Source organism: Spinacia oleracea, chromosome 6 (assembly GCF_020520425.1).
Source record: "Spinacia oleracea cultivar Varoflay chromosome 6, BTI_SOV_V1, whole genome shotgun sequence".
Lineage (NCBI taxonomy): Eukaryota > Viridiplantae > Streptophyta > Magnoliopsida > Caryophyllales > Amaranthaceae > Spinacia > Spinacia oleracea.
This window is the reverse complement of record NC_079492.1, coordinates 86,777,868-86,802,678: the sequence shown is the minus strand read 5'-3', so window position 1 is coordinate 86,802,678 and position 24,811 is coordinate 86,777,868. Positions and strand designations below refer to the sequence as shown.

At 36.8% G+C, this 24,811-nt stretch overlaps 1 protein-coding gene across 1 annotated transcript; it reads right to left on the bottom strand.

Moving 5' to 3' along the window:
• Window positions 1–2,004: 2,004 nt before the first annotated feature.
• On the bottom strand, window positions 2,005–20,628 carry LOC130463332 (uncharacterized). The gene is made up of 7 exons (XM_056832429.1): window positions 18,711–20,628; window positions 16,855–18,471; window positions 4,007–4,108; window positions 2,846–2,909; window positions 2,537–2,729; window positions 2,199–2,426; window positions 2,005–2,061 (listed from the first exon to the last, which is right to left on the bottom strand). The coding sequence occupies exons 1-7, from the start codon at window positions 20,626–20,628 to the stop codon at window positions 2,005–2,007; spliced, it is 4,179 nt and encodes a 1,392-aa protein (XP_056688407.1).
• Window positions 20,629–24,811: the final 4,183 nt, after the last annotated feature.

Here is a 24,811-nt window from a genome sequence, read left to right as displayed (position 1 = left end):
GTTTGCTTTCTCTTTCTCCCACCTTTGAGAAAGGTCGCTTTGTCATTTTTCCAAGTAAACATGATTCACATTGATCAATATTCTCTAAGTCAAATGATTCTAGAATTTCCTTCTTTTGAAGTCTTTCCATGCGCTTTATGTTTATGTGGCCTAATCTACAATGCCACAGATATGCGAGATCCGAATTACCAGTTTTAGCCCTTTTGGTATTTATGTTAAATGTTTGTTTGTTCGAATAAAGCACATATAGACCATTTTCTTGTTGTGCAGAACCATAAAACATTCAATTCAAAGAAAAAGAGCAACTATTGTCTTTAAATTGAAAACTAAAACCTTTAGAATCCAAACTTGAAATGGAAATAATGTTTTTGTGGATATTAGGAACATACTAACAACTTTCTAGTTCCAAAACAAAACCAATGGGCAAAGATATAAAATAAGATCCTACGGCAAATGCAACAATATGTGCTCCATTTCCCACGTGTAGATCCATCTTGCCTTTATCAAGCCTTTTACTTCTCCTTAGTCCCTGTGAATTGGACCATAAGTGTGAGCCACAACCAATATCTAATAGTAGAATTAACAAGATTACAATGTATAACATACATACCTGAAGTAGAAGCAACGTTCCTGTTCTTCTCATCTTCCTTTCTCTTCAAGAAATCCCTCTTCCAATTCCCTTTCTTCTTGCAATAGAAGCATTGAGATTCGTCGAGTGAACGAGTCGCCTTCTTCTGTTTACTAGAATTGACGCCGTTGGACTTAGGTGTGGGTGAAGCCTTGCCCTTACCCTTCTCTCCCTTTCCCTTGCTAGATTTTTTGAAGCCTTTGCCCTTACGCATCATAAGCATGTCTTGCTTATTATCTTTCTTAAGCGTCTTTTCAGCGCTCTTCAGCATACCGTGAAGCTTAGTAAGAGTTTTCTCCATGCTGTTCATGTTGTAATTCAACTTGAACTAATCATATCCACTATGAAGTGAATGGAGAATGATGTCAATGGCCATCTCATTTGAGATATCAGAATCTAAACCTCTCATATTCTCAAACAATCCAATCATCTTAAGAACATGAGCGCTTATTGGTTCTCCTTTCTTGAGCTTTGTCCCAAGGATCAGCCTCGGAGTTCGAATCTTTCGATTCTGGCCTGGTCCTGAAACATGTTGTTTAGCTCTGAGACGATATGATAGGCATCCAAGTTGATGAACGTTTTCTGAAGTTCAAGAGTCATGGGATGCAAGCATCACACATTTTACATCCCTATTGGCATGGATCCAACGATTAAGGGAAGCTTGAGTTACCTCCTGCCTAGCCGTTTCCGGTAACTCTTCCTCAAGGACATATTCCTTTTCCGTGTGATGGGGAGTTATAAGAAGAAAATATGTGGTGGTCCTGGTGGAGAAAGGGGCGGACAGCGGAAGATGGAGGAGAGAGAAGGGGCAGATGATGGCAAATCGAAGTGTTTTCTGAAATTTTAAGATGATACAAGAAGTTGATGTCATCTCATGTTAGGTAAAAGTTGCATAGCTCCCATTGCAACAGCTAGAGAATCATTTGAATCTTGCAAATATGAAAGAAAACGTGAGGCTTCAGCTGGACTCCCTCCCCTCAATGGGTCCTGTAAGAAGTTTGACGAGTTGTCTGCCTATTAATATAAAGTACAGTAAGGTATATGGAGCAAACAAAAAAAGAAAATCCTAAAAATGTGAATTTTGATGCTTGAAGATATTATTAAAATGGAGGAGAAAGAGAGATTGTTGGTTTAGTGCCTCCGTACTATCCATTTCAACCCAAATAATTCAACCCAATATCGATTTTGTAAGCTTACTGCTAATTAAGCGCATCCATTCCTATATACAAACAGATTCTTTATAAAATCGGGTAAATGAAACATGAAAATTTTAAATTAGTAAATCTAACCATAATTTCTAGAGAGAAGCAGTAATCAAACGATCTCTACCACCTCCAACATGTTACTGAAAGCTATTGCAGCCATCGAAGCAGAAGTTATGCGGCCTCGCACCTCTCAAGCTTCAAAACAGTTAGCAACGACATCTTCACATACTACAAAGCAGAATATGAATATCAAATATCACATTAAATAAATTAAAATGCAATATTCAGGAAGATGGAATTTTACAGAAAAATTAGATACCAAACCTCAAGAGAAATATTAGTATAGTATGAAGCATTCAACTCACAAAGATTCGCACAAGCTTGAGATATTTCACGAAGCATTTCGTCACTAACACATGAACATCAAGACATGTCAAGAGTCTCCAACAGGAGCATGATGTGACAGCAGAACGAATCGCTGCATCGGAAAGCTTGTGGCATGAGCCACTATCCAGATTATTCAAAGTAGGGCAGTTAAGCACCACATGTGCCATGTTACTACGCTTCAAAGATAAAATACGAAGCTGGGGCACCTGTATATTATCAAATGTCAAACATCAAGCAAAAGGAGATTGTTAAAAATTATAATTATTTTATTATATTATAAAAAAAGCCAAATGAAGTGCCTAACTGCCTTCCTTACATACACACAGAGTACACGACATTTTGTAACTTGAAGATGTTCCAATCTTTCATGATTGATGGATATTTCTTGTACAACATTCCCAAGAGTGACATCAGATACAACCAACTTCTTCAGCAAGGGATAGTCAGAAAGAGCAAGGAAAAATATTTTCCCAAGTTGTCCTCTACCCAAGGTCAATGCCTCAAGATTTCTGGAAAACAAGAATTAATCATCTCCTTGAACCACAAACCTAATACAAATTCAAATATGAAGTGTTGAGAAAATGTACCTCAACAAAGTAACTGCTCTCATGACGAGTGTGTGCACTTTTCTAGATTACCACAAAGATTCACTTCAGTAACCCTTGGATACCGATGACAAATATCTTCCACTGCAGAAGATAAACCAAACAGAATAAAAATGTATCTAGGATATAATCATCATAAAATGACGATAAAAGCATACAATAGTTGGAAGTTCTGTTCTAAAAAGTCTCTAACATCTGCATTAAAATGTTGAATACAGTAGATTAAGGAAACAAAACATTTTTAGTTCATTAGAATTAACTCATACTTCCCTGGAATGACTTTTGAATAGGGTGGGGATGGATTTTATAACAAGTGACTCTATAACCTCAAATGACACAAGTTGGATATGCACAGTTGTCCAACAAACTTAATAATATTGTTCCAACCATGTATATCCAACTACAGTCAAGTACAAATTTGAAATTTCTAGCAAACTTGTAAAGACCATTATTATTAGTTTATTACCATCTACAGACATCAAGTCACTTTACCTAAGGTAAATTCCTGGACATATAAATCATGTCCACAAAAGAAAACATTGAAGATTAAGAATTCACCACCCAAATTTATAAAGAACAAAAAAAAAGAGAATATCAACATAAATTAGATTTACTAATTTAAAATGCTAATTAAGCACATCCATTCCTATATACAAACAAATATTTTTTGCATAGGTTGTTGTTTATTACTGCAATACGACTATTAATATAAGTTCTGCCTTGAAGATGAAACTTGCATTTTTAACAGTTGTGAAGTGTCGTGCTCAAAATTTTCTCTTCATTTTGTTTTTGTTGTTGAGAGAATGATCCCCATTCATGTTTTTAATAAAGTTTGTTAGACAAACAATGATGTTTCTATGCAGGTACTAAGACCAGGTACTAAGAAGTTGTATCTATAGAGAGCTATAAACATGTAAGGTTGTTTCTATGCAGGTACTAAGAAGTTGCAAAACTAATTAATGAAGAAATAAGATTATCCATGTTAACCTGATACTATACGCTATTCTCCGACCCATAGTGACGCTGCCATTACCAATATAATTGGTTAATCACAACATCGACCGATTGTTACGATCACAGTAATCAACATCAAAATGAGCAACATTTAATTCACAAGTAATTAACTACATTATAAGCAATCTAATATCGATCAAAACCTAAAAATAGAATCGAATAATTACCAAATGTATAAGCACAAGTTGTCGGACTATACTTGCTTCGAATAGTCTTATCGTCATCTGGATACCACCACGACAGCTCATCTCCTCTCTCATATTCTCCCACTGCAAAAATTCAACAAAAACAATCAGAAATTAACTCAGTTCTAATTTTTTATTTATTCAAAATTACCTCATGGAATGAAATCCGGAAATTAAAATAAACCCTAACTTCAAATTGAGTTTGGGGGTTGACGAAACTCGCTGCATTGCAAACCCCGGGGAATTAAAATCTGTTGAACTAAGAACACATAAACGCAAGAATTAAAATCGTTGAAACAAGATCATAAGTAAAACCTATAATTCATATGAATATGAAAAACAACAAATACAGCATCAAGAATTAAGAGTATCATAGAAAAGGCCCAAAACAGAACATCAAACCATATCAATTGCATCAGATATAAGGATAAAAAGATAAGAAAAAAAATGTTAAAAAAACCATATTAAGTAATCGATAGGCGCCTTACTGGTATGTGTGTTTTATGTAGAGTTTTTACCCCGTCCCTTAGTACTTTTTGATCCCAAATGAGCTCTTCGGAGCGATTTTTAGTACTAATGTGCTCCTTGTAGTGTGTTTGTAGTTTCAGGTTCATCATTGTAGGAATTAGTATATTTTTGTGCATTTCCTACTCATTTGAATCAATAAAAGAGATTATGTACTTTCGAGAGCACAAACATTAAGTTTGAAGAGTTTTGAAGCAAAGCGAATAACGAAGGAAGTACAAAAAATGACTATAGTCCACTATTTTAAGCATAACTCAAGTTCTACAACTCCAAATGATGTAATTCTAATTGGGTTGGATTATAGACTTCAGTATCTTTCCAACAAGTGGTCACTCGCCTAATTCCGACGAATAACGAAGGAGATATGACGTTTTGAAGATAGAGGATCGTGCAGTTTCAACACGCGCCCGATCGGGCGGGCTTCGCCTGATCCGGATCGGGCGGTCATTCGGGGCGCTGTTCTGGGCATTTTGCAACCGCCCGATCGGGCGGAATTTCGCCCGATCGGGCCGACTATCGAGCACATCTCCCGATCGGGCGAAGCGTCGCCCGATCGGGCCACGCCAACCTCCAGCGTATTTCGCGAGATTTTATTTCCGATTTCGGGCTCTATTTTGGGCAAACTATAAATACTAGCCCCTTATATTTTTAGTGACATCTTTTATTCTAGTTTTCTAATTACTTAGTCTATTTTAGTTCTCTCTATTTTCTCCAAACACTTAGTTTTAATTTTAATCAAAGATTCAAGCTTTATTATTCCATTGTTCTTCAAGTCGGTATTGTTTCTTGCTTTAATTTATCTTATTGCTTGATCATGTTTTCTATTATGTTAATTGCTTTGTTATTTATTATCATGAGTGAGTAGTTTAATTTCTAGGGTTTAGGGGATCCATGAATGCATGATTGGGATTATATGTGGACTTGATTAATTGATTGATTGATTATAATTTCTATAGCTTATTATTATTGCTCGTCAATTCTGTTCGGCCGAACTATTTTGATTTGAGTTTGATTAACCTTGGATTATGCGCCGAGAGGTATAAATCTGATGTTTTTGGTTTGTGGCTATTAGATAGGAATTATTTCTAGTACGTAGCGAGAGCCCGCTAGTTGTTCTATCCTAAGGAATTCATAAGATTCGAGAGATGCATGTTTTCCTAGTTATGATTGTTAATTGATTGTCATTGTTCGTTGTCCAATCTCGGTCTGCATTTATGGTGAACTGCTGCCCTAGATTCCTTTAATATTGTTATTTTCCGATTTGATTATTTGCTTTAGTTTAATACACAACCCAATCCAAACTCTTGTTACCAGTAGTCTAGATTAATAATTTAATAGTAGAAAGAACGCCTGTTTCCCTGTGGATACGATCCCTGCATCCCTTGCTATATCTTTAGTTGGTGAACGTTAGGTTTATCTTTGATAGGAGTACGATTTAGCCTGTCAAATTTTGGCGCCGTTGCCGGGGAAACGGTTTAATTTTCTGCTACTAATTTTATGATCTAGATTATTTTCTTGAGTCTTATAGAACTTCCTGTTCTTTGAGACCATGTATATATTTTATTTTCTTTAGTTTATTTTTTTATTATTTTTTTCCCCTGAAAAAAATGGATTATTATTCTTTCCCTCAATTCTTAAATGAGCCTTTTTTGGTGTATTTCGATAGGCTAAATGATTTTATTGGTTACTACAATTTTAATCTTTGGGATTCTTGTGGTTTTGCTTATGGTGGTTTGAATGAGTATACAAGGAATGTGATAGAAAGTAGATTTAATGGTGATTTTCGAGCCTTGTCTTTAGATGATATGTGGGATTACTATATGTGGTTTGCAAGGGATTTGTATGAGCGTGAAATGGCGATTCATGTTACATGTGCTAATCCAAATTATGAGCATAATCTACATGTTTCTACCCCCTCTCCCTTGAATGCTTGTTATAATGAGGTGCATTCTAATGTTTATGATAATCATGTATATTCTAACGACTTATCTAACCCTTGCATGGATATCAATGTTTTGCCTCATGATTCCACTTTTGCTTCTCCCGTGTATTATTGTGAACCCTTGCTCAATCCTGTTCAACCCGAATCAGAAAGCAGAGATAGCTTCTTAGAGGAATTAAGAAGATTAAACTCTGAGATTGAGATTCAGTGTACTAGATCTCAAGAGGCTACTAATGAGATTATTAAAGCTAGTAAGGCTACTCTTGAGAGATTTAGAAAAGTTCAAGAAATTATTGAAAATAATGATTCGAGTTGTGTTGGGGATGGGGGTCAACTGAGTGAACCCATAGGAAACCAAGAGTGGGAGGAGCTTATAACAGAGGCTGAGGATGAGTGGGAGGATGATGATTTGACTGTTGGATCAATGGATGAAGGATTTGTTGAAACTGAAAAGCCATATGTCATAGAGCAAGTCCATGAGGAAGTTGAAGTTGATAAAACCCTTGTTGTTGTGTCAACCCCTACCCCTCATATTCCAAGTCCAAGAAGGGTTATTCTTAGCCCCGTTTACACCGTCTCACTCCCCTTCTCTTTCCCCATAAAACCTTTACTTGAGGATCTTCCTCCTCCCCATGAAAATCAAAAGCCCAATGACCCAATAGAGTATGTTCCTCTTTGTGAATCTTTCGCAGGTACTTACAATACTTACAAAGAAGAGGTGGATGCTTTGCAGAGAGCTCTATATGGTGAAGAGCCTATCCACCATGAATTCCAAAACACAGAGAGAGTTATTTCATTGATCATTGAGGTTGAAGAATCAATAGTCCGTAAAAACAACTTCCATAAGGAGAGTATGCCTACTTTCTCTTTCCCTTCCTTTTCTTATTCTTCTTTTATTGTTGTTTTTTCTTTTTGTTCTTCTTCCTTTAGGCATCCTACTCCTTACTGGCATAGAGTTCATTCGGACTTTATGCAAATGTTGTTGTTGATTATCGTGCATGTCTTGTTGCACGAAAGTTGTGCGAGTGCGCATGACAAGCTTCTGCGCTCGTTCGTTGGTTATTTACTAACCAATCTCTTTGCGGGAGGCACGATTTGATGATGCTAAGACCCGAAAGGCCGAAAGCTCGGTGAACGGTGGGCACCGTATTCATGATCGGGGTCGTGGTCTGTCACTTCCCGCGCCACATAGCTCATCCAAGGCAATTGATTCGACACCAGATGGCACCATCTTTGGTGCCCCCATTCGATGAGTTGTCGTGGCTCTCATCCCGTTCCTTTCGTTGTCTGTACATAAACTAAGATTGTGTAATGGGGACATTGCATCAATCTAATAGGGGATGAGTATTTCACTATCCATTTATTGCTTTTCGTAGTGTATTTTTCGCTTTTGTTTGTGTGTTTTGGTATAATTTTTGAGCAAGTGTGTGTTTCATTGTAGTTTTTGGTGTTAGAGAGGTGAGAAGAGGGTATTTTACGGTTTGGACGTTTAATGTTGTGCAGGTCTAAGGCTCCAAGTTCGAAAAAGTTGAATTCAAGCTGAAACGGAGTAGTCTGCGTTTTGCCCGATCCGGATAGGGCGAAGAGCGCCCGATCGGGCGCGTGTCGATTCAAGGAAAATGTTGGAAAATCGCCCGAATGGGCGACGGTTGCCCGATCCACACAAAAGGCGAGTGAAATGCCCGATCGGGCGAAATTCCGCCCGATCGGGCGGTTGATGATGACGTCGTAGAAAGGTCAAGGAAGGATTCTGGGCTGAGAAAAGTCAATAAAACAAGGCATTGCATTTCGCCCGATCCGGATCGGGCGAGGTGAGCCCGATCGGGCGCGCACAGATTCAACGGAAAGGTTCGAAATTCGCCCGATCGGGCGATCTGCTGCCCGATCGGGCGATTTGCGAATCAGCGACAAATAAGCCACGGTTTGCTCACTTTCCTCATGATACCCCTTGAGCCAATAAGGACATTGTCTGATTTAGCTTGGGGGGGTGTTTCACTCACTTGTACATATTAGGTATGTTTTTCCTTTTATTTTTGCATTTACTTATTTTTGTGTGTTTATTTTGGTGTGTTTAATGTTTTCTAGAGTAGTTTATTGCTTTGAAAAAAAAAATACAAAAATACGTTCCGATGAATACAATATCATGCTTCCCTGTGCCCCTTGAACGAAAATTGTTTTGATTCTTGGTATTTGATGATGGGCAATGTAGATGTGTTAGCCATGATTTGATATTCGATTACTTTGATGCCTTAACATGAGTCAACTCCGACTAACTATTTGTGGACTTGGTGCTTGACTAGTTGATTTGGTTAGGATGTGTGATAGCTTCCTGGTGTGTCATTGATTTTGAGTATTGATTTGCAACTATTAGTAGTGTTTTATGACTCATATACATGCACATTGTGGAGGACGAAGGCATTTTTCTATTTAGGTAGCCTTCAGATGAAATTAGATACATTTGTCCCCTCCTTTTCTACCCATGTTGTTGCTTGTGCCCTTTTATTCGGTGACTAGCCATATTACAAGCCCATGAAAAACCCCATTGGTTACTAGTCCCAATCCTAGCTTGTGGGAGCTAATAGTAGTGAGGTGAGGGAGTTATAATGTGCTACATTTTGAGCACAAAGTAGGTATTGAAAAAGGAGTTCGTCTTATCATGTTTGTTGTTGAAAATGAGTTGAAAATGAAAAGAGATGAAAGAACAAAACAAATGTGAAGGTTTCTAAAAAGAAAGAAAAAAAAAGAGATTGAAAAGGAAAAGAAAGAGAAAAATCTATTACTCTCATAAAAAAGTTCAAAGTGTTGTTTCAATCAAGTTCTGCAAATTCATATCCTTATGAGTGATTGGTTACAATTGTGAAAAAATGCAAGAAAGTATGGTGTTGGCTATTTGTTGTTTTGTCATGTGTTGAGTGGGAGATTATGGTCATTATGTTGATTTATCACGGTTGTTTTTAGGATTTATGCTCCCCAAAGCCAAGGCTTTAAAGCTCACATTATACCCAAATTTACCGCACCCTTACCTAAGCCTAACATTACAAGCTTTGAAGACCTTCTGACCTTTGTGCATAGAGTCGTACTTATGTGAAAATAGTTGTTTATCAATGCAAGTTATGACATGACACATTTCAAGTCGACTACTAGGTTGAGTGTATATTTTTCTAGACACACGAGTGTTGTGAGTTTGGGAGGGCATTGTTCACTTATATGTTGGGAGGAGAGCGAACGGGTACATCTTTTACCCGCCCCATAAATGAGTGATGAGTGTGTGAGCACTAGTCTTGAATTCCATTGTGCACTTGTGGTTCGCTTTGCGTGACGATTGTTAGGGAGGATTTGTGGTTGGGTGGATTTGATTGGTTGACATTGATGCATGCTCGTTAGATTTTGCCTTGAATTATGTTTTTCATTTTGAAATATGGTGGGGGTGAAGTTGGTCTTGTATTCATCAATGATTTTCTTTCTTAGGGACAAGCAAGGATCTAGCTTGGGGGAGTTTGATATGTGTGTTTTATGTAGAGTTTTTACCCCGTCCCTTAGTACTTTTTGATCCCAAATGAGCTCTTCGGAGCGAATTTTAGTACTAATGTGCTCCTTGTAGTGTGTTTGTAGTTTCAGGTTCATCATTGTAGGAATTAGTATATTTTTGTGCATTTCCTACTCATTTGAATCAATAAAAGAGATTATGTACTTTCGAGAGCACAAACATTAAGTTTGAAAAGTTTTGAAGCAAAGCGAATAACGAAGGAAGTACAAAAAATGACTATAGTCCACTATTTTAAGCATAACTCAAGTTCTACAACTCCAAATGATGTAATTCTAATTGGGTTGGATTATAGACTTCAGTATCTTTCCAACAAGTGGTCACTCGCCTAATTCCGACGAATAACGAAGGAGATATGACGTTTTGAAGATAGAGGATCGTGTAGTTTCAACACGCGCCCGATCGGGCGGGCTTCGCCCGATCCGGATCGGACGGTCATTCAGGGCGTTGTTCTGGGCATTTTGCAACCGCCCGATCGGGCGGAATTTCGCCCGATCGGGCCGACTATCGAGCACATCGCCCGATCGGGCGAAGCGTCGCCCGATCGGTCCACGCCAACCTCCAGCGTATTTCGCGAGATTTTATTTCCGATTTCGGGCTCTATTTTGGGCAAACTATAAATACTAGCCCCTTATATTTTTAGTGACATCTTTTATTCTAGTTTTCTAATTACTTAGTCTATTTTAGTTCTCTCTATTTTCTCCAAACACTTAGTTTTAATTTTAATCAAAGATTCAAGCTTTATTATTCCATTGTTCTTCAAGTCGGTATTGTTTCTTGCTTTAATTTATCTTATTGCTTGATCATGTTTTCTATTATGTTAATTGCTTTGTTATTTATTATCATGAGTGAGTAGTTTAATTTCTAGGGTTTAGGGGATCCATGAATGCATGATTGGGATTATATGTGGACTTGATTAATTGATTGATTGATTATAATTTCTATAGCTTATTATTATTGCTCGTCAATTCTGTTCGGCCGAACTATTTTGATTTGAGTTTGATTAACCTTGGATTATGCGCCGAGAGGTATAAATCTGATGTTTTTGGTTTGTGGCTATTAGATAGGAATTATTTCTAGTACGTAGCGAGAGCCCGCTAGTTGTTCTATCCTAAGGAATTCATAAGATTCGAGAGATGCATGTTTTCCTAGTTATGATTGTTAATTGATTGTCATTGTTCGTTGTCCAATCTCGGTCTGCATTTATGGTGAACTGCTGCCCTAGATTCCTTTAATATTGTTATTTTCCGATTTGATTATTTGCTTTAGTTTAATACACAACCCAATCCAAACTCTTGTTACCAGTAGTCTAGATTAATAATTTAATAGTAGAAAGAACGCCTGTTTCCCTGTGGATACGATCCCTGCATCCATTGCTATATTTTTAGTTGGTTAACGTTAGGTTTATCTTTGATAGGAGTACGATTTAGCCTGTCACTTACCCTGGCCGTCATTGTAGTATCAGATTCCTTGACCCTAGCCGTCAACTCGGACACCAACATCGAATGAATTAGTCCGTGAAGAGTACCCGTAGATCAGATCAGAATAATTGTAATACTCCAATATTTTATAATTTTATAAAATATATTTTATAGTCAAAATATAATTATTTCCGTTTTAATTAGTCCTTGTTAATACTTTCGTTAAGTTAAACTTAACCCTATTTTATTGGTTATGGGACTCTATTATATGAGTACCTATAAATACCTAACCCTTATATTATTTTTTGAAAGAAACATTGTACAGCCCTTGTTTATCTCTCATATTCCCTTATTGATCAAACCATGACTTTGATACTTCAATAACCAAATGAGATATATTGCTTTTGTGCGTGTAAATGGGGATGTCAATTCCTAAGCATACACCTTATTCCTCCACATTCATCTCATAATATGCCTTATGTCAACAACATATTTTATAGCCCAATAATGCGTGAGTTTAGCGAGGAAAGCATCATCCTCATGGATGATTTTGAAGTAGTCAGATGATTAAGGTCTCAGTGTTATTTTCCGAAAGGTAATCACGCGCACTTAGCCTCTCAATCACGCTTAGTCCCTTCTAATTGTTCGTGTATATTTTTAGTTGTAATCACACGCGCCTAATATTTTTGAGTTGTTTGTGTGAATTAATTATTATACGTAATCACACACGTTTATATCTTGAAGTAATTGTATAATATTATGAGATTAATTATTTACTCTATCTGTAATTGTATTCTTAATATATGATTGAGATTGGCGGTTTATTAGGTGAACTCTTTATCTTGTGTTTATATGCGTAACTGTTGTTAGAATATATATTTTTGAGTAGATTGTTTGATTTATTTTGTAGTTTATGTGTTTAATAGCTAAAGTGCTACAGTATTATAGCTTGGGATTTGTTAAAGTTTCGTAATTGTTTTTTAAAAAATAGGTTAAAGTGAGATAAGGTTTTGGATTTGGGTGTATTATTATGTATAGATCAAATAAGAGTAATTTTTGGTACAAGATTAATGGGAAAGAAGAGTATCGTTGGAGAAATATATAGAGGATTTACTTTGTTATGTTTCGGATTACTTTAGGAACTTGTGCCATTGTTGAGAAGAATGCAGTATTGTTTGTAATGCGTTTTGATCATATTATGAGAACAAGGTTGAGGATGATTATGTATTTGGTTTGAGGCTCGACGTTATAGACCTTAGTCTTTGGCATGTTGGTAAGGAGATGAAAACCATTAGTAGAGGAGCAAGATACAATCTTTATTATTTTCTTAATATCTCCAAAAGTGGGATTTGGTCCAAAAGTGGCATTGACTCAGAGAGTCTTTCTAGTAGCTATTGAGAGTTTCAAGTTTTTATACTTGTTGGTATATTCATTCGAATTACCCATGTCCAAGGCTAGGTATAGAACAAAGAGCGCATATGGCACCTATTGGCTTGAGTACGTTTAGTAGAGGAAAAGATCATATCAATATATTTGAGGTTCATATGAAGAGAAGATTTATAGTTTCAATGGAGTATGTAGTTAGTTTTATCTTTGGGATCGTACTTGAAATGTGGTTTCATACTACATTGTTTACATGAGAATTTATTGTTCTATATTAGTATGTTTCTGTTTGTAATAGGTGATTACTCAGCTTTTGCTGACGTGTGTGTTTATTTGTTATGTGTGTTTGTGGCCATGTCTTTTTCTTATGGTGGCTCTGCGACGATCCTTTTGGAATTTGTCCTCTATGGTGAGCAGTCAAGATTGACTGGAGCAGATTGATCGTGAAGGATTGCAGTTAGAAGTTAAAGGAGCTCAAGTTTTACCGTTTAGTCTTTTATGACAGTTGTACAGTTGTAAATAGATCACCTAGTAATCAAGTTGTAATAGTTTGAGTTTTGTAAGCCTTAGCACTTGACAATGTGGTCAAGTGTGGCGGTGATGCCTCCGATTTAGGTGTAAGCTTCCGCAATTTATTATAAAGTCTTTTATATTCTTATTTATTTCTAGTTAGTAAATCGGGGGTGTTACAATAATTAAAAAAAAATACTATATCCATGAGAATTACTCCACAAAAGTTCTTCCTCTTCCTACTCTTCCAGTTCAGATCTCCAAAACATGGAGTTGGATGTGAAGATCAGAAGTGGAAGACAAGGGAGGAAGGAGAAGCAGCGAAAAATTGAAATTATACAGCGAAAGGGAAGAGAGAGAGGAAGGAAAGATCGAGAGCAGAGAGAAAGTTGGAGGGAGTAAAGATCGAGAAAGAAGAGAGAGAGAAAGAAAAGAGCAAAAACATGAGAAAACTGGGCAGAGAAGCAACTTGGTTTGATTTAGAGAGAAGGGCAACTCAGTAGTAAAGAGGTAGAGGTGGGGGCAAAATCGTCATTGCACTATTGCTGCAATAGTAACTTGAACTTTGCATGTTTTAAAGTGTTAGGATATAATTCATAGTCCAAGTTAAATTATTATAAGATTTTCTATATTAGAGGAACGTTCGAACATGTCCGTACTAAGTATATGACACAATTTCTAAACAAAACTTGATAGCACTTACATTAGTCATTATTTATGTTATAAGAGAGGCATATCATAGAGTGACATTTGACATATCTACATCGATTTGTCTCTCTTTTAGTATAGTACGGAATATATAGATTTAAATTAAGAAATTTATGGACATGAGTAAATAAGTAATTCGTTTAATCAACTATTACGATAAGTACATAAATAAAAGATTTTAGGTAAAACATATACAAATTATATTAAATGTTTTATATGTTAGTCACCATTCACCGATATTATAAAAGAGGCAAATACGAGCGGCATGTGTTAGCTCCACATCAAATTACCATACATATGTTTGTTAAAAATTGACTAAAATTTAAGTCATTTATCAGCCTAAAATATTTGGCGGAGCTTTTTTAAGTAGAGAGGATTTCGTGTTAGTCGCGCATCATTTTTCTTGTTTATGACTACTTCCATATTTTTTTGGATAAACAACTTTATTTTCACGGTTGTTAAAAATAAATTCAACTATTAATATCTTAAATTATCATTTAGTAAAACTTATTTTAAAAATGTAGTAGTAATATGTAAGTATTTAGAAAAATCCAACAAAATTCTACGGAGTACATGACTATGTTCATCATAAAATATTAATAATCACAAAAAAAAACAGAAAACATAGAGGTATGTGTGAATATAACAGCCAATGTAAAAATCAAATAGTTGCATCCAAAAAATTTAGGAATTACGTAGTAAAATAGTAGATAGATTAGATTATACAAATAATTTTCTCATGTTTAAAGAAGTTAAATATTTTTTTTAAGTAGTACAATATTACTATCAATAGTGGTGATAATTATCGAATTTAGTTGCTAAATATACTACGTATACAATAGTACAATCAATGACGATTATAATTATCGCATTTAGTTGTTAAAATGTTATAGAGTACTATTGTAATTTTTTTAATACATTCTTATTCATACTTGATTGATTTTCTAATTTATTTGTATTCAAATTATGTAAGTACGAAATAAAAATAAATAGAATACTTTTAGTTTTTTATAAAAGTCATATTACGTACTCCGTACAATGGATTAAATTTTTATAAAAATATAATCTTATATTGGTTATATTTGTTACCAAATATAAAAAAGATTTATAATTTTAAAAAATATTCTCTATATGTAGATTGAAATATTCTCTCTATATAGAATTTTTCGAGGTAAAATTCTACGGAGTACATGACTATGTTCATCATAAAATATTAATAATCACAAAAAAAACAGAAAACATACAGGTATGTGTGAATATAACAGCCAATGTAAAAATCAAATAGTTGCATCCAAAAAATTTAGGAATTACGTAGTAAAATAGTACTCCCTCCGTCCCAAAATTATCTTCCTACTTTCCTAAACGAGCGTCCCAAAATTATCTTCCTGTTTCTAATTTTGGCTACTAAGGTCCTCACTTTCTCATGTACTATATTAATTAAAATTGAATTGAAAACCCCACCCATGTACTATATTCCACTTTTCCCATGTACTATATTCTCTTTCACATGTACTTTATTCCACTTTTCCATACAACTCAATCATCATTTGTACTTTATTCCACTTTTTCATATACTATATTCCACTTTCTTAAAATCCGTGTTTTTGGTCAAACAGGAAGATAATTATGGGACGGAGGGAGTAGATAGATTAGATTATACAAATAATTTTTCTCATGTTTAAAGAAATTACATAATTTTTTTAAGTAGTACAATATTACTATCAATAGTGGTGATAATTATCGAATTTAGTAGCTAAATATACTATGTATGAAATAGTACAATCAATGACGGTTATAATTATCGCATTTAGTTGTTAAAATGTTATAGAGTACTATTGTAATTTTTTTTATTCATACTTGATTGATTTTCTAATTTATTTGTATTCAAATTATGTAAGTACGAAATACAAATAAATAGACTACTTTTAATTTTTTATAAAAGTCATATTACGTACTCCGTACAATGGATTAAATTTTTATAAAAATATAATCTTATATTGGTTATATTTGTTAGCAAATATAAAAAAGAAAATATTATTATTCTTATATTGGTTATATTTGTTACCAAATATTAAAAAGATTTATAATTTTAAAAAATATTCTCTATATATAAATTGAAATCTTTTATATTTTAAGGAAAAGAGAATCAAATACTTTTTCGAAGTAAAAGTTAACAAAATAATTATAGCATCAAGTATTTTAATTTTTTTAACTTTTTTTTTAACATCTATAAGAGAGACCAATCAATGAGTGACATTTGTCATCACCACATTGATTTCCTCTCTTTTAGTATATTATAGATAGATAGATAGATAAGAGTATAACCATTTTCGTTTTTATTTCCAAGCTGCATTCCACTTTTGAAGAAACTATTATTTTAATCCTAGTATACTTTTTTTTTTTTAAGGTAAGAAAAAAGACTTAGGTTCCCCTTCGCACAAGGGTGAAACCTAAGCGGTCACTTTGGACAATATTTTCTAAGTTAGGGCTAGAGTTCGGGGTGATACACATTGGTTCAACAATAAGATGTCCTACATTAGCTATCCAATCTGCTGCTCTATTTGCTTCTCGGAAGATATGCTTGATATGGGTAGAGTGAAAATGCTGAAGAAGAGTCCTGCTATCTTGAATAATGTTTTGAAGCTTCCACGGGGGGTTCCAGGTTCCTTTTAGCGAGTTGATCACAAGTAGGTTGTCACCTTCGATGTAGATGTCTTTGATATTTAGTTTAATTTGATGGCCTCTTGGATGCCCTTATGAAGGGCAAGGGCTTCTGCCATGTAGACTTGCGAGTTACCTAGGTTAAAAGATTTGGTGATGACCGTATCTCCATTGTTGTTTCTGATGATGATACCTCCTGTTGCTGATGAGTCTTTGCGTGATCCGTCGAAGTTGAGTTTGAAAGCGCCCAGTGGGGGCGGGAACCACCGCACAAGAATGGGTTGTGGGGTGGTTGGAAGAGAAGTGGAAGGATGATGAGTGTTGAAATGGTTACCTCTAAGTTGTTGTGAGTCAATCTGGAGTCTAAGCTCCCATTCTTTGAAGGTGTTAAGAGCTTTAAAAAAACAGCGGCAAGGAGAAAGCTTATTGTTGGAGAACACTAAGGCATTCCTTTCCTTCCAAATAGTCCAGCAAACAGTAATGAACTTCCTGAGCGCAACTTGGTTCCGTCTAAGGTAGTCTAAAGTTTTGAAGAAATCCGTCATAGGGAAGGAGAAATCGAACCAATTTTTAGTTAGTCTATGCATCCAGACATTTTTTGTGTGTTCACAATTGAGAAAGAGATGATTAATATTCTCACTAGCATGGTTACATCTAGGGCAACAACTTGAGGGAATAATTTTCCTATGAAAAAGAGTTTCTTTAGTTGGAATACTTTTGTGGCAAATTTGCCATAAAAAGATCTTTAGTTTTGGTGCTATATTGAGTTTCCAAATCCATCTAAACTCCCATTTTTTATCAGAAACTGGGAGTTCGTGGGCAAGCCAGGTAGCGGATTTAACTGAGAACTCTCCTGAGTTTGTGCATCCCCAAATAGGGTTGTCAGGCACTTCATTAACAGGGATAGGGATCCCTTTAATTTTTTGCACCAACTCAGGTGTGAGGAACGAAGAAAGTTTCCTTATATCCCAATTTTTGGATTCATCAATGAACGAGTTTACGTAGACGTCTCCCCTACTACTATTTGGAGAGTTGCATGGGAGATCAGAAAGGGCATATTGACCAACCCAGTTATCTTTCCAGAAATTGATGTGATTCCCATTGCCTATCTTCCATCTAATTCCTTTCCGCAAAATCTCCCGCTGGTTTAAAATGCTGATCCAAATAGGAGAGTCTTTAATTTTTCTCTTAGCAGAGAAAAAATTTGTGTTCTGAAGATATTTTTTCCTCATGATTTTTGCCCAAAGGTTATTTTCGTCTGTTAGGATTTTCCAGCCTAGCTTTGCGATGAAAGCTCTATTCAGAGGGTAGGTTCTTCTTAAACCTAGCCCTCCTTGATCCTTAGGCTGACAGACTTTATTCCAGGCAATGAGAGGGAGTGCATTACCTGACTTGGATTGGTTCCAAAAAAATTGCCGATGGACATTATCCAATTGGTGGCACGTCTTCCTTGGAAGTAGGAAGGAAGAGCAAATGTAGGACGGGAGGGCTTCAAGGTTGCTTTGAATAAGCGTTGTTTTACCCGCTTTGGATAGAAAGTTAGCTTGCCAGGAGTTTATACAGCGTTCATTTTTTTGCATGATGCGTAGATAGTCAGATCTTGTAGGTGTGAAATTTGAGAAGTGAGCACCCAAATATCGACCTAGAGACCCAGATTTATTCATATTAAAAATGCTGGCCAAGGCATCTCTCTTGGGGTGGTTGATATTCTTTGAGAAGATAATAGCTGATTTATGGAAATTCACTAGTTGGCCTGAGAGTTTACAGAAGTCAGTGATGACTTTGGTAAGTTATGGCATGCGAAGTTAGTGGCTTTACATAAAAGTAGGCTATCGTCTGCAAACATTAAACATGGGATTTTTGTAGTTTGTGGCGCTATTTTAAATCCGAGTCCTAGGTTAGGTCTCGCACTGACATTATTCAGCATGATTATAAAAACTTCCATGCATAAAATAAAAAGATAAGGAGATAGCGGGTCTCCTTGTCTTAAACCTCTAGACGGGGTAAAAATATCCGTGGTTGAGTTGTTGACTTTGATAGAGTACGATACTGTAGTCACAGTTGCTTTCACCCAGTTTATCCAGGTTGTCGGAAAGCCCATTTTGTCAAGAGTTACCCAAAGGATATCCCATTCTATTCTGTCATAGGCTTTTTCCATGTCCAGTTTAAGAGCACACCATCCAACTTTGGATTTTGATTTCTTAAAAACATTGAGAATCTCCTGGACTAAAAGCAAATTATCATGAATGGACCTGCCAGGGGTGAAGGCGTTTTGGAAGGGGCTTATGTGTTTTTGAAGAATAGGACTTAGTCTAGAGACTAGGAGTTTAGAGATAGCTTTATAGATCGTGCCGCAGAGGCTGATTGGTCTGAAATGGTTGGGGTTCTCTGGGTTATCATTTTTGGGGATAAGAGCTATAAGAGTGTGATTCAGGAAAGGCGGAATTTTTCCGTGTGAGAAAAAGCTCTTTGTTGCTAATGTAACTTCAGGGCCGATTGTTTTCCAGTAGGTTTGAAAAAACTTTGGCCCAAATCCATCTGATCCTGGTGCCTTGAGCGGTTTCATAGTAAAGAAGCTATTTTTAATTTCCTCGTCTGAGAAGGGGGCGATGAGACTAAGCCTATCGGAATCAGAAATTAATTGTGGGAGAAAATCTAGGTTAATTATACGCCCAGGCTGAACGGATGTTTTGAATCTATCTTGAAAGGAGTTAAAGAGGATGTTTTGAACGTTCACTTGACCCTCCTCCCAATGGTTGTCAGCATTCTTTAGTCGATAGATGTGGTTTTTCGCGGCTCTATGTTTCATGAGTTGGTGGAAAAATCTCGTGTTTCTGTCTCCTTGATTCAGCCAAGTTTTTTTTGCAGAATTTTTCCACAAGTGCTGTTTTTGTAAGAGGATCCTTTCTCGTTGTTTGAGCATTCTTAAAAGGTGGTTTTGCCAGATAGGGTTGAACGGTTGGGTTATAAGCTTATCTTCGAGTTCTTGTATTTTATCTGCATTAGTTTTAAGTTGCATGGTCTTGTGTGAGAATTTTCCTTTGGCCCAATTTTTTAGGTCGCCTTTTATGTTGGTTAGTTTGGATCTTATTCTAAAGAATCTTGAACCTTGAGTATTGAAGTTCCAATGCTCTTTAACAATTTTAGCTGGTTCATCCTCGAGAGTCCAAGAATTTTGGAATCTAAACAATCTATTCACCATAATGGTCTCTGAGTTTGTATCAAAGAACATTGGGGCATGATCTGAGCTAGTAAAGGTACCATATTTAACTGATGCGTTGGGGAATTTATCAGTGAAATTGTTGCTTGCGACGGCCCGATCTAGTCGTTGATACAAGCCTGGGTGGGATTGGGATTTCCAGGAGTACGATTGTTGTATGCACGCTATGTCTGTCGCATTTGAACGAGTTAGAAACCTTGGAAGTCTCTGGCATTGTCTTTGAGTGACTGGGTTGCCTCCACATTTATCCAAAGGATGTAAAAGTTCGTTAAAGTCACCGACGAGGATCCAGGGAATATGAATGTTATCGTAGAAGCTAGATATCAACTCCCAGAATTGGTCTTTATCGTTGTTTTGTGCCGGGAAATAAGCCCCAGAGACAAGAATTTGCTCATTGGTTGGTTTATAAAGGACGTTAAGGTGAGCACATCTATCTACTAGAGTGTAGTTTTGGACCAGGATCGAGTCGTTGTTCCAACAAACCCATAGTCCTCCACTATGATTAATCGGATCAATAATTATATGCTTTTGAAAACGAAAACCTTTAATTACATTTCTACTTGTGAAATTAGAAGTCATAGTCTCAAGGACAAATAAGATATCAGGCTTGAACGAATTAATATAGTGAGATATATCTCCAATAGCTTGGAGCTTTTTACCCCCTTGAATATTCCATGAAAGTATTCTCATAAGTAAGAAGCAAATAAAAACAGGGCATTGTGCCCGTAAAGTTCCATATGGATCAAAGTCCGGTTCCAAATAATACACACCAAATCAAGAAGAATAAGGCCAAAACAAATGTAGGCTGTTAGCCCAATACGTTCTAAGCGGATCACAGTCCGGTTCCAATTTATACAAGTAAAAATTAGAAGGGTTAAAAACAGAAGGAAATGAACAAGAAAACAGTAGTGTACGCTGTTGAGAAAAAGTGATACAATGCAAGGGGAGTTGGATACAATGCAAGTGATATAATGAGGTTGGGTCTGTACATGTTCCACAGGTTCGAAAACGTGTACAGCAGGTCGTAGTGGTTAACCCCCATCCAACTGAGCACAAAAACAAAGACAAGCTTAGTTATCCAATCATGAAAAGCTACAATAATCTTCTTAAGGTGGAGAAATGAACATAAAAAAGAGAAAGGGAAGGAAGAAAGCAAGGTTAAAGGAGGGAAGAAGTCCTCAGGTAGGAAACCAGAGTTGTTTCTTACAACATCATAGGACAAGAGCCTTTGGTCCTTAGAGAACACAATAACAGGGTTCCAATCAAAGAGCTTCCAATGTCTCAGGTTCCTCCATTTGAGTTGGAACCAGTTAGTGGTCCAAAGGAGATCCATAGCAATGATCAAGGCAAGACAACTGTTCCACAGTTTAAGATAAATGAAATAGCAGGGCCAATGTATACAACAAACAACACAGTACCAATCCAGGAAAGTAAAGGCAGAAACCATACTATCATTAATTTGACACTTAGGTACAGTATTGGTGTTAGAAAAAGTAACCACAACTACAGCAGTTACAAGCCTAGCTATCTTTATAGCTACAGGTTTACAAAAGATGTAAAAAAGAAGCCTGTAGTGATACATTGAGATAGAACACAAGCTATGAATATAACTACTAAACCCTAAAGGCATAAAAATCAGAATCAACTGGTCAAAAAGTGGTATGAGAACCACCATCCAAAAAATCAATAGTAAGGAGAGACATATCATCCAGCAGAGGGTGAAGGAGAGAGATCACCATCATCTCTCTTCCTTCTCTTGGTGTTTTCAGCTTCCATGGGGGGGCATTCAGAGAAAATTGGATCATTAACATCAAACCCATCACCATCATAGATTTCCAAGTCCATATCCAGCTCCTCATCTACCTGAACCTCTTTGACACCTTGAGGAGCAAGCTCTAAAGGGTCAAAGTCAGGCAAAATGTCCTCATAAGGTTGGACTGCAGGAGGATTAAGAGAAATAGTATCACCAGTAGATACTTGGAAATCCTGAAGACCCTGAAAGCTATTGGCTAAAGGGATGACAGGCAAACCAGTGTCAGGCCTTAGCTGGGGAGTAGCAACAGGTCTAGTATGAGGTGGAGAGGTGTGATGGTAAGGTTTAGCTTGGTTTCTTTTTAAGTTACCTCTAGGCTTAGCTCTCCTTCTTGGCACAACAGCCAGCCAATCAGAAGGGGAAGCTTGCCCCCCACTATCACCAGACACCCCCATAGACAGCTTTGCCTCATCCAGCTGAGCCACCACTAACTCAAGACAAGGAGGGGGTCTCTTGGGACAGGTATTCAAGGAGTGCTTAGGGTCACCACATAGAGGACAGACTTCCCAAACACCTTCATAGGAAAGAAAGTACTCCTGAATGTCATAGCCAAAGTTCAAAGTAATAGATCTAGGGACAGGCTTGGTGATGTCAAGGTTAAGACAAACTCTAGCAAACTGACCCTTCTCAGCATTTCTGAAGTGAACTTATCAAGCTTGATTGGCCGACCCACACAACTAGAAATTTGGGTTAGGTAGTGCCAGGTCCAATACTCAGTGGGGAGAAAAGGTATTTTAACCCATTGATCAACATGAGTAATGGAGTTGAACTGAGATTTAAATGAGGCTCTCCAGGGAATCAACACAAAATTCAGCCCTTGCACAAACCAAGGCCTATTATCCCACACCTCCTCCTTATCCAGAGGATTAGAAAATTTGATTAAAAACCACCCATTCCCAATGCATCTAAAGGACACCTCCCCCCTCAGGAAACTCCAGTCTCTCTTCATTCTAGCTATAACAGCTGCCTGGGGGACAAATTCACCCCACACTTTACCAAAAAGACAAGTGGCTTCCATAAGTTTAATTTGATCATGCTCGAGTTTTGGGGCATCTAAGGTGATGGTGGCAATATTCGAACCAGGAACCTGTGGTGGAGAATTGTGTGAACTGTCCTTAGGTGAGGTATTGGGATCAATAACAGAACTGCTACCTCCCAGGAGAAAGGAGCTATGGGAGGTGTGACTGAAGAAGCTGGTAGGACCTGTATCACTAGGTAAGCTGGTATAATTAGATTCATTGGAAATTGCAGGAGGGTTCTTCTTAAGAAGTGAGGCATAGCTAGACTGTAACACCCCGACTTCTACACACCATTAATTAGGTTAATTATCTTTAATTAGCAGCGGAAACCCTAATTTAGTCGGAGCGTCACTTGCCGTATCTCCCTCGTGGGAAATACAAGGCGACATAACCTTTTTACGTTTACTTACTACTATTGAGTAACAGTAATTATGCTTCACTTCGATTAATTCTTTAAAATTTACATTGAAATCTAAGTAAACCTTAATAAATATTTCTAACAAGATTAAACATTAATTTAAAAATCTAACTCAAATCGTGAAATCAAACTTAGAGTTTAATTAATACATCCCTTTAATGACATAGTTATCTTTATTAAACATCGATCGTGAATTTGATGGTTGCATCCTCACTCTAAGGCATCCCATGATCTTCTTCGTACCTAAAACAAAAGCAACATCGTGAGCCGAGGCCCAGTAACATACTACCCTAACAGCGTAAACTCATTTCAATTCATTTTATTTACTTTGCAATCAGGGAGAATAGAACATAGTAAAACATTTTCATAAATGCAATAAAACATCATTTATAACTTGAAACTTTGATAGTTCCCATTATCTTTCATAAAACCTTCATTTTACTTGGTAACTGACAAGTTAGCCTTGCGGGACGTCTCCCACCTTGCGATAGTCCTCAAGGAGCACTCTCCCTTGTTGGACATACGCCCGTACCTAAGTAGTGAAGGAAATAATGCCCTTGGTCCAAGTATGCATTCTATGTTAAGTCTAATAAATGCGGTTCAGTATTAATTAACAAGTTAATAATTCAGTGAGATCAAGTGAGCTGAATGCCTAGCTAGAGGCCGCTTCAGTTCAAGTGGAATTAATGATATTAATCCACAGCTTACTCTTGACTGAACCCGTAGGGTCACACAAATAGTACGTAAACGGATCAAGTATTTAATGGCATTAAATACTCCATCTATGAATATTCGGAACCGACGGATCTTGGTTTCAGTGGGAGCTAAGATCGTCACAGGCAAGAAATGAATACTCCGGAAACGATGATATTGCCGGAAACGGAAATATGGATCGTATCGGAAATATGAATATTATCCAAGTCGTAGATGTTGCCGGAAACGGAAACATGGTACGTATCGGAAAATATTATTGGAAATGGAAATATTACCAGAATCGGAAATATTGCCGGAAACGGAAATATTGTCAGAATCGGAAATATTACCGGAATCGGAAAATAATTCCGGAAACGGAAATATTAAATATTTGTTCGAAACGGAAATTAGTTCCGGAATCGGAAATATTAAATATTGTTCGTATCGGAAATAGATTCCGGAAATGGAAATTTAATCGGAAGCGTATCGTACGAATTAGCATCGGACGAGGCCTGCCGGACGAAGGCCCAGCACGAAGCCAGGCCATCGCCCAGCAAGCACGCACGCCACAGCCCAGCGCGCACAAGGCCGCGCATGCGTGGGCCGTGCTGCGCGGGCTGCTGCTCGCACGCGCATGGGCAGCCCTTGTGGCTGCCGTGTGTGTGTGAGTTTCAGCTCATGCGAGATTCCTGAATCTGCAAGAGTCAGTGTATGATTAAATGTCTATTCCTATTGGATAAATTGATTAAGTAGAATTCGTGTAGAATTCTAATTCCAATTAATTCGCATCCTACTAGGATTACGATTCCTTTTCCATAACTCTATAAATAAAGGCCTAGGGCTCATAATTTATATACAAGTTTTCAAGTATTCAAAAGTGAGTTTTTGAGAGAAAATCAAACACACATCTTGCTCAAAAGTGCCGAATTT

Excerpts from the sequence above, each read along its gene's own strand:
- LOC130463332 (XM_056832429.1), bottom strand. The coding sequence starts at position 20,628 with ATGAGAATACTTTCATGGAATATTCAAGGGGGTAAAAAGCTCCAAGCT. Across the intron at positions 2,910-4,006 it reads AACTTGTGCTTATACATTTG|TGGAAGATATTTGTCATCGG; the intron begins GTAATTATTCGA and ends TATCTTCTGCAG. Across the intron at positions 2,730-2,845 it reads CTTTGTGGTAATCTAGAAAA|AAATCTTGAGGCATTGACCT; the intron begins GTGCACACACTC and ends CTTGTTTTCCAG.